This window comes from Orycteropus afer, unplaced genomic scaffold, assembly GCF_000298275.1.
Source record: "Orycteropus afer afer isolate SDZICR_OR568_19922 unplaced genomic scaffold, OryAfe1.0 scaffold00021, whole genome shotgun sequence".
NCBI lineage: Eukaryota > Metazoa > Chordata > Mammalia > Tubulidentata > Orycteropodidae > Orycteropus > Orycteropus afer.
In genome coordinates, this window is record NW_006921608.1 from 19,623,679 (window position 1) to 19,637,125 (window position 13,447).

Below are 13,447 nucleotides of genomic sequence, written 5' to 3' on the forward strand. Positions count from 1 at the left end.
TGACACGGTGGCTGCAATGATGGGCTCAAGTATAGCAGGGATTGTGGGGCTGGTGCGGGATCGGGCAGTGTTTCCTTCTGCTGTGCATGGGGTCGCTATGAGTTGGGAACAACTCGATGGCACTTAACAACAACAACAACAACAACAACAGGATTTTATATTCATATATGAGATAAAGTCAGTAAGGTTACAAATAATTTGACCATTGTCACAAAACTGTTGCGCGATCAAGGATGTTTAAAATTGTTTCTGATTCTGTGGTGCTTTTCATTACAATTTTGCTGACTGTCAGCTCTGGATTTTTTTCTGAAATGTTAATATTGGATAAGCTCTAGTTGTCTTTCAGGAAGTAATAAAATCACAAATGGTAGGCCAAAACTATCACAAGCTTTGTCCTGAAAACACAAGAGAGACTTGAAATCTACACTGAACAAGATCCCAATGTATTTGCAGAGTATTCAGTAGCTGCCTACCATGTATCATCATTGCTGGTTACCCAGCACTTCCTGGTCTAGGGTCTAGTGATATCGAAGAACACTCATTTGAACACTACGTGGCATACATAATGTTAATTAAGAGAAAGTCTCTCATTCATTCCACTGGCCTAAGTAAGTTTCAACTAAAATAGTTCAATCCTATCCAACCTACACTCACAGTTTTATATCTATCTATCTATCTATCTATACACACACACACACACACATATACTTTTTTTTTTTAATTTTAGTAAACTGTAATATACTATCAGGGTACATAAAAACATAAAATCACTTCTATGTAATGACAATAATATAACTCACGCCCTACAGCAGGTGTTCTCAACCTCAGCACTATTAACGTTTGGGGCCAGGTAATTCCCTGTTAGGACAGGAGAGGGTAGTCCTGTGCACTGTAGGACATTTAACTCTCCCAACCAGATCTAACCACAATACTCCCAAGACTTATCAAAGGTCTTTGATGACTTCCAATTACGTAAAGGATAAGTCTCAATTCTTCAATATGGCATTCCAGGCTCTTCAGAATTTGGCCTCTTTTTATTTTCCAGTTTCATGACCACACAAATGTCCTCGTTTATGTTATTTTTCAGCCTGGAGTCATATGTTTTCTCGTTCTAAACAAGTTTCTACTCATCTTTCAAAGCCCAGTTCAAGGGAATGCCCTTTACGAAGACAATGAATTTTGTTTTTGTTTTCACTTTTACTGTGGTGAAAACACACACAAAAAGACGTTCACCAACATAGTAACTTCCACATTTACAGATCAGGGATAATGATGACATTTTTCATGTTGTGCCACTATTATTCCTATCCTTTTCCAAAATATTCCACCACAACTAGCATAAACTCAATGCCCCACAAACAAAACAAAAGTGTTCCCTTTCCCGCTCTCTCCAACCCCGGTAACCATTGATTATCATTGGTTTATATACATATATAATTTTTTTAAAAAACCTATCTAGAAGTTTTCCCTTACCTCCCCTCCCTTTCATGATAACCAACAAAAAAAGATTCCTCCCATATGTAAACCTTCTTTGACTTTTGACAATAGTGGACTAATACAATGGTTGTCCTGTATTGACTTATTTCACTCAGAATAATATCCTCCAACTTCATTCACGTTATGCGGTGTTCTGCAGATTCTACATTATTCTTTAGGGTTGTACAGTATTCCACTGAAGACACTGGATTTTTCAAGGCAGAATTGATTGCTCCTATTTTTGAATGCCCTTTGTACTTCGTGTGTGTGTGTGCGTGCGTGCGTGCGCGCGCACGTGTGTATATTATATATATATATATATATGTATGTATGTATGTGTGTGAGGAGCTATGGAGGAGCTCTGGTGGCATAGTGCCTAAAGCATTTGACTGCTAACCAGAAGACTGGCAGTTCAAACCCACCAGCCACTCCTCAGAAGGAAGACTGGGCAATCTACTTCTGTAAAGATTTACCACCTCAGAAACCCAAAGAGGGGGTCACTGTGAGTCAGATTCTACTTGACGGCAGTGAGTTTTTTTAAGGAGCTCTGGTGATGCAATTCTTAAGGAATTCAGCTGCTAACCAAAGTACAGTTGTTCAAACCCACTAACTACTCCACAGGAAAAAGATGAAGCAGTCTGCTTCCATAAATATTTACAGCCTTGGAAATACTATGGGCCACTTCTACTCTGTCCTACAGGGTTGCTATGAGTTGGAATCAACTTGATGTCAGTAGGTTTTGTGTATGTATATAAACACAATTAAAATTTAGTAATATATAATAATAACAAATATAGCTAACATTTAAATTTTATTATGTTTCATTAAATTCTCACAATTAGGAAGTGAGAATTATTATTATTTACACATCCAGTATTTTGCTCAAGGTGACAAAGCAGCTTCCTCCTTAGCTTAAAATGTATTTAAAAGCCATATGAAATTCTATCAAATTGAAAAACAGAATATTTAGAACACACATTCAGTTTGTTATTTTTATATACAAAGTTACTATTTAAGACTATACCAAACATTTAAAATAATATATTCTCCTAATAAAAATTAATTAGATATCTTTCACCATAAGAAATATCTATGGACCCAATGATAGAGCCCCAAAATACATAAATAAGACTTTAAAAGAGTTGAAAGGCAAACAGATGACTCCAGTCATAGTGGGAGACTTTACTACACCACTTTCAGAGAAAGAACAACTGGAAAGAAACTCAACAAAGATGCAGAAAAGCTAAACAATACAATCCACCAACTTGACCTTATAGATACCTACAGAGCATTTCACCCAACAATAGTACAATATACATTCTTTTCCAGTGCACATGGAACATTCTCCAGGATAGACCATGTGTTAGGCCATAAAGCAAGCCTTAATAAATTTTAAAACACTGAAATACTGCAAAGCATCTTCTCAGATCACAATGCTATCAAATTAGAAATCAACAATAGGAAGATCAATGGAAAAAGAGGAAATACACAGAAACTGAAAATCCCCCTCCTAAAGAAAGAGAAGAAATAAAAAATGAAATTTAAAAAATTCATACAATCAAATGAGAATGAAAACACAACATACCAAAATCTTCAGGACACAGCAAAAAGCAGTGATCAGAGGCCAATTTAGAGCAATCAATCAATACACACATCAAAAAAGAAGAAAGAGCTAAAATCAACACTTTAAACCAACATCTCCAACAATTAGAAAAAGAACAGTCAGAAAAGCCTACGGTCACGAAAAGAAAGGAAATAATAAAGATTCAAGCATAAATCAATGAAACAGAAAACAAAGACAGTAGAAAAAATCAACAAATCTAGAAGTTGGCTCTTTGAAAAGATTAATGAAACCGACAAACCACTGGCAAATTTAACAAAGGCACAGAGGGAGAGAATACAAATAACACGAATAAGAAACAAAATGGATGACATCATAACAGAACCAACTGAAATAAAAAGGATAATATCAGGATATTATGAAGAACTGTACTCCAACAAATTTGAAAATCTGGAAGAAATGGATAGATTTCTAGAAACACACCCCTTACCTAAACTAACACAGACTGATGCAGAAAAGTTGAACAGATCCATAACAAAAGAAGAAATTGAACAGGTCATCAAAAAATTACCAACAAAAAAAGTCCTGCCACAGACAGTTTCGCTGGAGAATTCTACCAAACATTCAGAAAAGAACTGACACCAATCCTATCCAAACTATTCCAGAACATAGGAAAGGATGGAATCCTCCCTAACTCATTTTATGAAGCAAGCATAACCTTGATACCAAAACCAGGCAAAGACATCACTCAAAAGGAAAACTACAAACCAATATCCCTCATTAATATAGAGGCAAAAATCTTCAACAAAATCCTAGCCAATAGCCTCCAACAACCTATCAAGAAAATCATTCATTATGACCAAGTGGGGTTCATATCATGTATGCAAGGATGGTTCAACATTAGAAAAACAATCAACGTCATCTACCACATAAATAAAACAAAGAAGAAGAACCCCATGATCTTATCAATTGATGCAGAAGTCATTTGATAAAATCCAACACCCATTCCTGATCAAAACTCTCTGCAAAATAGGAGTAGAAGGGGCATTCCTCAACATAATAAAGGGCAACTATGCAAAACCAACAGCCAACATTATTCTCCATGGAGAGAGACTGAAACCATTTCCCTTGCAAACAGGAACCAGACAAGGATGCCCTCTATCACCACTTCTATTCAACACTGTACTGGAAGTCCTAGGCAGGACAATAAGGCAAGAAAGGGAAATCAGAGGTATCCAAATTGGTAAGGAAGAAGTCAAACAATCCCTATTTGCTGATGATATTATGCTGATCAGACCTAGTAAAGAAGAAGTATCGATGACTCTAGACTTATTAGTGAGACAACTGCATGCTAGAGGTTGGGAAATTAACCCAACAAAAATTCAGGCACCTTCCACCTCAGTGAAATTTCTAGGGGTCCAACAGTGTGGGGCATGTCAAGATATTCCTACTAAAGTGAAGGATAAGTTATTCTATCTGGCTTCCCCCACAACTGAAAAGGAGGCACAACATCTGGTGGGCTTCTTTGGATTTTGGAGGCAACATATCCCTCATTTGGGTGTGTTGCAGCTGCCTATTGGAAAGCTGCTAGTTTTGAGTGGGGCCCAAAACAACAGAAGACTCTGCAACAGGTTCAGGCTGCCATGCAGGCTGCTCTGCCACTTGGGCCATATGATTCAGCTTATCCAATGGTGCTTTAAGTGTCTGTTGTAGATAGAGATGCTGTGTGGAGTTTTTGGCAGACCCTTGGGATTCTGGAGCAAAGCCCTGCCATCCTCTGTAGATAACTACTCTCCTTTTGAGAAACAGCTTTTGGCTTGTTACTGGGCTTTAGTAGAGACTGAATGCTTAACTATGGGCCACACAAAGTCACCATGAGGCCTGAGCTGCCTATCATGAACTGGGTCTTGCCTGACCTACAGAGTCATAAAGTTGGACGTGTACAGCAGCACTCCATCATTAAATGGAAGTGGTATATCAGAGATCGGGCTCAAGCAGGACCTGAAGGCACAAATAAGTTGCATGAGGAAGTGGCCCAAATGCCTATGGTCTCCATTCCGGTCGCATTACCTTCCCTCTCCCAGTCTCCACCTATGGCCTCCTGGGGAGTTCCTTATGATCAGTTGACTGAGGAAGAGAAAACTCATGCCTGGTTTACAGATGGTTCTGCACAATATGCAGGCACCACTCAAGAGTGGACAGCAGCAGCAGTGCAGCCCCTTTCTGGGACTTCCTTGAAGGACAGTGGTGAAGGGAAATCCTATCAATGGGCAGAACTTTGAGCCACATATATGGCTGTTCACTTTGCATGGAATACAAAATGGCCAGAGGTACCACTATATATGGATTCATGGGTTGTGGCTAATGTCTTGGTCGGATGGTCTGGAACTTGGAATGAGCAAGATTGGAAAATTGGTGATAAGCATGTATGGAGAAGAAGTATGTGGGTAGATCTCTCTGACTGGGTCAAAGGAGTAAACATATTTGTGTCTCATGTGAATGCCCACCAAAAGGTGACCCCAGCAGAGGAGGACTTTAACAATCAGGTGGATAGGATGTCACGTTCAGTGGAAACCAGTCATCCTTTTTCCCCAGCTACTCCTATCATTGTTCAATGGGCTCATGAACAAAGTGGCCATGGTGGCAGGGTTGGAGGTTATGCATGGGCTCAGCAACACAGACTCCCACTTACCAAGGCTGATTTGGCTACTGCCACTGCTGAGTACCCAATCTGTCAGCAGCAGAGACCAACATTGATTCCACAATATGAAACCATTCCTCAGAGTGATCAGCCAGCAACCTGGTGGCAGGTTGATTACATTGGACCACTTCCATCACAGAAAAGACAGCGTGTTGTTCTTACTGGAATAGATGCTTATTCTGGATATGGATTCACCTTCCCTGCATACAATGCTTCTGCCAAAACTACCATCTGTGGACTTACAGAATGCCTTATCATGGCATCCTTATCATGGTATCCCAGACAGCATTGCTTCAGATCAAGGGACTCACTTCACAGCAAATGAAGTGCAGCAGTGTGCCTATGCTCATGGAATTCACTGGTCTTACCATGTTCCCCATCATCCTGAAGCAGCTAGAAATATGGAATGGCCTACTGAAAATACAATTACAGTGCCAGCTAGGTGGCAATACCTTGAAGGGCTGGGATAATGTTCTCCAGGAGGTGGTATATGCTCTAAACTAGCATCCAATATACGGTTCTGTTTCTCCAATAGCCAGGATTCACAGATCCAGGAAACAAGGGGTAAAAGCAGGAGTGGTACCACTCACTATTACCCCTAGTGACCCACTCAAAAAATTTTTGCTTCCTGTCCCTGCTCTGTGGGTCTGGAGAGCTTAGTCCCAAAGGGAGAACACTCCCACCTGGAAACACAATACTGATTGCATTGAACTGGAAAGTAAGAATGCCACCCAGTCATTTTGGCTTCCTCATCCCTCTGGATCAATAGACAAAGAAGAGGATTACTGTACTATCTGGTGTGATAGATCCTGAATATCAAGGGGAAATTGGATTGACATTACATAATGAAGGTAAAGAAGAATATGTCTGGAATACAGGAGATTCTTTAGGATGTCTCTTAGTACTACCATGCTCTATAATTAAAGTCAATGGAAATTTACAGCAACCCAATTCTGATATGACTGCTAATGGCCCAGACCGTCCAGGAATAAAGGTTTGGGTCACCCCACCAAGCAAAGAACCACAACCAGCTGAGATGCTTGCTGAGGACAAGGGAAATAGAGAATGGGTGGTAGAAGAAGGTAGTTCTGAATATCAGCTATTACCATGTTACCAGTTGCAGAAACGAGGACTGTGATTGCTGTATTTCTTCATTGTATATGTGCATCAAATAATTTTGTTTCCTTCTGTTAGGAACTATAAAATGTAAATAAGATTAATGCGTTTCAGTTGTACACATATTAGCATATTATCTTAAGTGCAAATATGACTTTATAATTGTCCTTATTTAGAGATCATATATGGTTAAGAAAATGTGTACAACTGCCAAGTTCACAAGGAGTGCACTGTGATAGTTGGAGCAGTGTGTCAATTTGGCTTGACCACAGTTCTGCATGGTTTAAGCAACTGTGATATTGGTTGTTCCCATGATGGGATCAGATGTATATGTTATGAGCAGCCAATCCATTGAAAGGGAGTTTCCCTAGGGGTGTGGCCTGCTTCCAGTAAATTTATGGACATCCTGGGAAAAGAGACACTCTTCTGTGGATCGGGATTCTGTTGTGCTGCCTACAACTTTCCATGAGCGAACATTCCACATTCGCACATTCGGCCTGGAGATCTTGGATTTGTTATTCACTGGAGTCAACACCCAGTATACTGCCTGCCAACCTTGAGCTCCTCAGCCCCTACAGCTGCATGAGTCGGGAAAAGCCTCCAACTTGACATTTGATCCAAGAACTTGGGACTTGCCAGCTTCTATAAGTCTATAAGCCATTTTCCTAAGATAATTTCTCTTTCTTTCTCTCTCTATAAGCTTTAGTGGTTTTGCTTCTCTAGAGAACCCAGTCTAACAGAGAAAGTGAATTTGCTCTACAAGCTTTCAACCAAATCACAATAAAAGCAAAAAGAAAAAAAAACAGGAATTCACATGAACATTTCTGATAAATGTTGCAGATCAGAAAGACTACCATTCATAAATGACTGACCCACAGGGCTATTACTACTCTATTATTTAAGATAATTATGGGAGTGGACCCTGCTCCTATATCTTATCACTTTTACAAGCACGTTATATCTCAAAAAGAATGAAGAAAAGCAAAGACCCATGGAAACAATTAGTCCAAGGGACTGGTACATCACGTGATCCTCAGCCTGCATGAGACCAGAAGAACTAGATGGTGCCCGGCTACCATTGTCGATCACTCTGAAGGGGATCCACATAGGAGATCGTGGATAGAGAGGGAGAACAATGTGGAACAAAACTCAAAATAATTTAAAAAAAAAGGGGGGGGGGACCAGGTTTGCTGGTCTGATAGAGCCTGGTGGAACCCCTGAGGCTATAGCCCCTAGCTACCCTTCAGGTCTGGATTGGAACTTAATCCTGTGGCTTCCAGCCAAACAAAAGACAGGCATAGGAGCTGAACATTTACATTGTTGTTGTTGTTGTTACGTGCCATCGAGTCGGACCCGACTCACAGCGCCCTCTCCTTGGGTTTCCAAAGCAGTATCACTACGGAAGTAGATTGCCCCATCTTCCTTCCGGGGAGTGGCTTAGCCACTATGCTACCAGAGCTCCCGAACACTTACATTAGGCAGATACATTCCTCAGAGAGATCAATCATGGGAGAACAGAAGGGCAATGTATGCACAGGGAGACAGTTCAGGGGGCAGAAGTGCATGGGAGGGAAGGACACAGGATAGCTATGGGGAGGAAACAAGAGGGGAGCTGTTGCACTGTGGGAGATTGCAGTCAATGTCATAAGACAGAGTGTATGTGAACTGCTGCTGTATGGAAGATTGAATTTCCTCTGTAAACGTTCACCCAAATCACAATAAAAATTTAAAAAATAAAATAATAATTAGATCCCTTCCAACCACCATAACGAAAAATAAAATAAATTATAAATAAATATATATATATATATATATTCCCATCCATTGCCTGTGGGAATATAAAATGGACCAGCTACTATGGAAAACTGTTTGGTGGTTGTTCAAAAAGTTGAGCAGATAACCCTGCAATCCCAATCCTAGGTGTATAAGTATACCTAGAAGTAAAGGCAAGAATGCAAACCAAAATCTGTACACCAATGTTCATTGCAACACTTTTCACTGAAAGCAAAAGGTAGAAACAACTAATGTTTTCTATTAGTTGATGAATGCACAAACAAAATGTGATATACACACACAATGGAATACTACTCAGCTACAAAGAGAAATGAAGTCCTGATGCATGTCCCAATATGGATGAACCCTGAAAATATCATGCCAAGTGAAATACATCAGTTGCAGAAGGACAGCTATTGTTTGATCTCACTTATACAAAACAATGGGAGCTCTGGTAGCATAGTGCCTACGGCACTTGACTGCTAACCAGGAGGCTGGCGGTTCAAACCCACCAGCCACTCCTCGGAAGGAAGATGGGGCAATCTACTTCCATAGTGGTACTGCCTCGGAAACCCAAGGAGGGGTCGCTATGAGTCAGGTCTGACTCGACGGCACATAACAACAACAACAACAACAACAAATATATAGAAAACAAGCAAATATATAGAAAACAAAGATTATTATGGTTACTAGAGAGGGATGAGAGGGAAAGAGAAAGGATGAGTTCTTGCTTAGGGACACTGAGCTTATATTAATGTTGGCAGAATAATTTGGAAAAGGATAGTGAGAATGGTTGCACCATTAAAGCACGTAGTAAATGTCACTGAAGTGTACATTCAGAAATTGTTGAGCTGACATGTGTTTTGTTATATATATATATATATATATATTTATGACAAAAAATATTTTTAAATTGATTAGTTATCATTCTGTTGTTATACTAACTCACTGCCATTGAGTTGAATCCAACTCACAGCGACCCCTCCTTGGGTTTCTGAGGCAGTGTCTCTACAGGAGCAGACTGCCCAGTCTTCCTTCCAAGGAGTGGATGGTGGGTTTGAACCACCAGCCTTCTGGTTAGCAGTCAAATGCCTTAGGCACTATGCCACCAGATAGTGAATTCTTTATTAATGTGAGTTGGAATTGACTCAACAACAATAGGTTTAGTTTTTTTGGTTTTGATACCTAAAAATAAATCAGTGTGTTTTAAAGGCAGTAATAGAATTTTAGTTTGAAAGACATTAGTTGACAATCTTCTGCAATAATTTGATTTAGAAAAATGGTATTTTCAAGACAATGTTTCCTTTTATGAAATATTATACACCATTTCCTTTGATACTTTGTGTAAAACTGAATGTCCTTTCTGGTAGAAACACAGCAACACTATTCATAAAACAATGAACTTATATTTTAATTTTGGATCTCCTCTTGATTAAATGTATTATACAGCTTGTTAAAAACTGAAGGTAAGTAATACGTATGATCTAAAATGGGTTGCTTTTCCTAGTTATCTTTGTAATGCCCTAAAACCACATGCATCACTACAGAAGTATGCTAAATTATGTAGTGCTGTTAAAAAAAAAAAAAAAAAAAAGATATAAATGTAAAGTTTGAAATGCCTTACATTTTCATTTCTCTTGAGAAGATCATCATCATTGTAAAGAGGCAAGCTTGTCACCATCCATCCAGTGCATAATTTAATCGCACCCATTAACTGAGGACTCCCTGCAAACACAGCAGCAACTGGAGCTTGCCTTCTGTAAAGAACCATAGAGCTTTAGATACTGAACAGACAAGTACACTATTTAGATCAATAATTTATATCAACTTTAAAATACTAGGCAACTTACAGTACATTGTACATTTAAGTTTCAATGTGAGTTTTCATTCATTTCATTATGGATTCATGCAAAAAAACTGAACAACTATGTACCAGGCACTGTTTTGAATCTGGAGACTGGGCAATTGGAAAAAAAAAAAAAATAAAACAAGGTCCCTGCTCTCAAGAAGCAGCATAGAGAGACAATAAACAATAAACATGTATAAGTCAGGATGTAATAATGCTACTGAAAAGTAATGTTGGCTAAGGAAATAGAGAGAGTGACAGGAATATATTATTTTAGACAGGATGGCTAGGTCAATGTAAACTGTCAATTCATCTTTTGCAAATATTAATTAAACCAGATGCTTCCAGATCCATCTACCCTCTGCTTCTTCCCTATTTTCACCCATGTGTTTGTATCCAGGTAACATATGTAAAACTTCTGTACTCTGAACCATGATCCAAAGACCTACATAGATGCCATTTACAAAGCTAGGAAACCTACAAGCAGGTCCCAAAAGGTTGATCTACTGCCTTCACTTATATATTCACTCTCTGTATTCAGCATTCAGTGTCTCCTACATGCTAAGTATACTGTCAGGCAATGGAAATAGAGAGATGAAGGCACTTGGCCACTGTCCTTGATGAGCACCAGGCATAGTGGGAAAACAGACATGAAATACAGTAATTACTCCACAGTAACATAAAGTATAAATGTCCAATGTATGATAGTTCAGGCCTCTCTGTCTTTAAAAATATTAAGTTTTATCACATACATCAATATAACATCTTCTTTGGTTAATGACAATATAAAGCTGTGTACTCAATGCTCTATGATGGTAAATACAATGCTGAAATACCAAATCTTGTAGTCCACATTCACAAAAATAATCAATGGGCAATAATTAAGAGTGATATGTTGTTGTTGTTGTTGTTTGCCGTGGAGTCGGCCCCGACTCATAGCGACCCCTCGTTGGGTTTCCGAGGCAGTATCACTACAGAAGTAGGATTGCCCAACCTTCCTTCTGAGGAGTGGCTGGTGGGTTTGAACCGCCAGCCTTCTGGTGAGCAGTCAAGTGCCTTAGGCACTATGCTACCAGAGTATACCAGGACCACTTTTTGTATTAATTTCTGGATTTGGGGATTCCTGGATTAAGCAAGTATAATTTCAAACCTGAAATCTAAGAGAAATACTTTCCTCTTTGTCTACCACTTTCTGGCTATTTTGCTAATCCATCCTTTCACTGATAGTGTAGCCTTTTGTAGGTCACTAAGTTACGGCTGGCGGTTCAAACCCACCAGCCACTCCTCAGAAGGAAGGTTGGGCAATCAATCCTACTTCTGTAGTGATACTGCCTCGGAAACCCAAGGAGGGGTCGCTATGAGTCTGGTTTGACTCAACGGCACATAACAACAACAACAACAACAACAAGTTACATAGAGAGCCCTGGTGATACAGTGGTTAAGCACTCAGCTATTAACTAAAAGGTCAGCAGTTTGAACCCACCAGCTGCTCTGCAGGAGAAAGATCCGGTGGATTGATTCCATTAAGATTACTGCTATTGTTAGGTGCCATCAAGTCAAGAATACAGCTTTGGAAATTCTGTGACACAGTTCTACTCTGTCCCACAGGGTTGCTGTGGGTTGAAGCTGACTTGATGGCAATGGTTTGATGGGTTTTTTTAGAGTTATATTGTTGTGGAAGATGACTCAATTGCAATTCCCTGCTTATATAGGTCCAAGGCCACATCTTCTTTGAACATTAAAACTCAAATCCCTTGGTTACCAAGATTAGCAATTCATTACCCCCCAAACCTTCCAACTTAGGACAAAAGAAGTGTCTTCCTGACAACCTAAATAAAAGAATACCTGTTCTTTTCCAGGTGTGTGAAAGTGGGTGGTTTACAGGTTATCTACTCTGCCATACTGTTAAAACTGGAAGTCTACAATCCTGAACTAAACCATGCTATTTTTTCAAGAACACAGAAATAAGCTTAATTAGAAAATGAGAACTACAAAGTTCCATCAAAAACATGAGTAAATTTCCTGAGTCTTATGAGAAGTGGAAAAGTACTATTATTTCCCCCGAATCTACCAGGTAACATATAATGATTAATTATTAGCTTAAGAAATACTCTTGGGAAAGGTAATATATAATGATTAATTATTAGCTTAAGAAATACTCTTGGGAAATTCAATTCTTACTTTATCCAGGTCATAAGTTCCACTGTATCAGGGTCATAGAATTCCTGTAGTTCTGATAATTCTGTCATTAATCTTGGAAAAAACTAAAATGCAAAACAAAATCCCCAAAAGGTATATATAAGTAACTAGGAAGTTTAAAATTATTCACAGTATATTTCAAAAGACTAAACTTAAGGCAAATGGTATTACAACCTTGTTTTCATGGAAAAAAATATCATGGGTATCACTGCTTTTTTTCAGTGAATTGCTCATTCTTCTCAATTCAAATAATCTTATAGTTAATTAATTGCCTATATTCAATAAATATCTGTATCATTACCAAACAACTAATCATTGGTTTTATCTTCCATGCACATACGTACTAAAAAATAAATTAAAATGTCAGGTCAAAGGATGTGCAAGTTTACTGGCAATTTTGCTGTACCAAAAGCCAAAGAATTTTTATTATTGATGGATATTAAAATTTTGAGATGTCAAAATATTAATATTAAAATCCAGCTATTTATTTTACCAATTATAAACTGAATTAATAAGAGCAGTAAGTATCACCAAGAATATTGCTGTTGTTGTGCACTGAGTCAGCACCAATTGATTGAGAGCCCATGAACAACAGAACATAGCACTGCCTTGTCCAGTACTATCCTCACATTTGTTACCATGTTTGAGACCACTGTTGCAGCCACTGTGTAATACACCTCATTGAGGGTCATCTTCTTTTTCCCTGATCCTCTACTTTACCAAGCACGATGTCCTTTTCTATGAACTGATCACTCCTGGTAACTTATTCAAAGTA

The 13,447-nt window shown here is 38.8% G+C and overlaps 1 protein-coding gene across 1 annotated transcript in view; it reads right to left on the reverse strand.

Annotated features, from left to right (window-relative positions):
• Positions 1-13,447, reverse strand: part of DPY19L4 (dpy-19 like 4) — an 83,156-nt gene that overhangs the window by 7,024 nt on the left and 62,685 nt on the right. Inside the window, exons 16-17 of the mRNA XM_007934862.2 lie at positions 12,655-12,737; positions 10,252-10,384 (exon numbers count right to left, since the gene is read on the reverse strand). Of these exons, the coding sequence (XP_007933053.1) occupies positions 10,252-10,384; positions 12,655-12,737 (216 nt within the window). The remainder of the gene's footprint in view (positions 1-10,251; positions 10,385-12,654; positions 12,738-13,447) is intronic.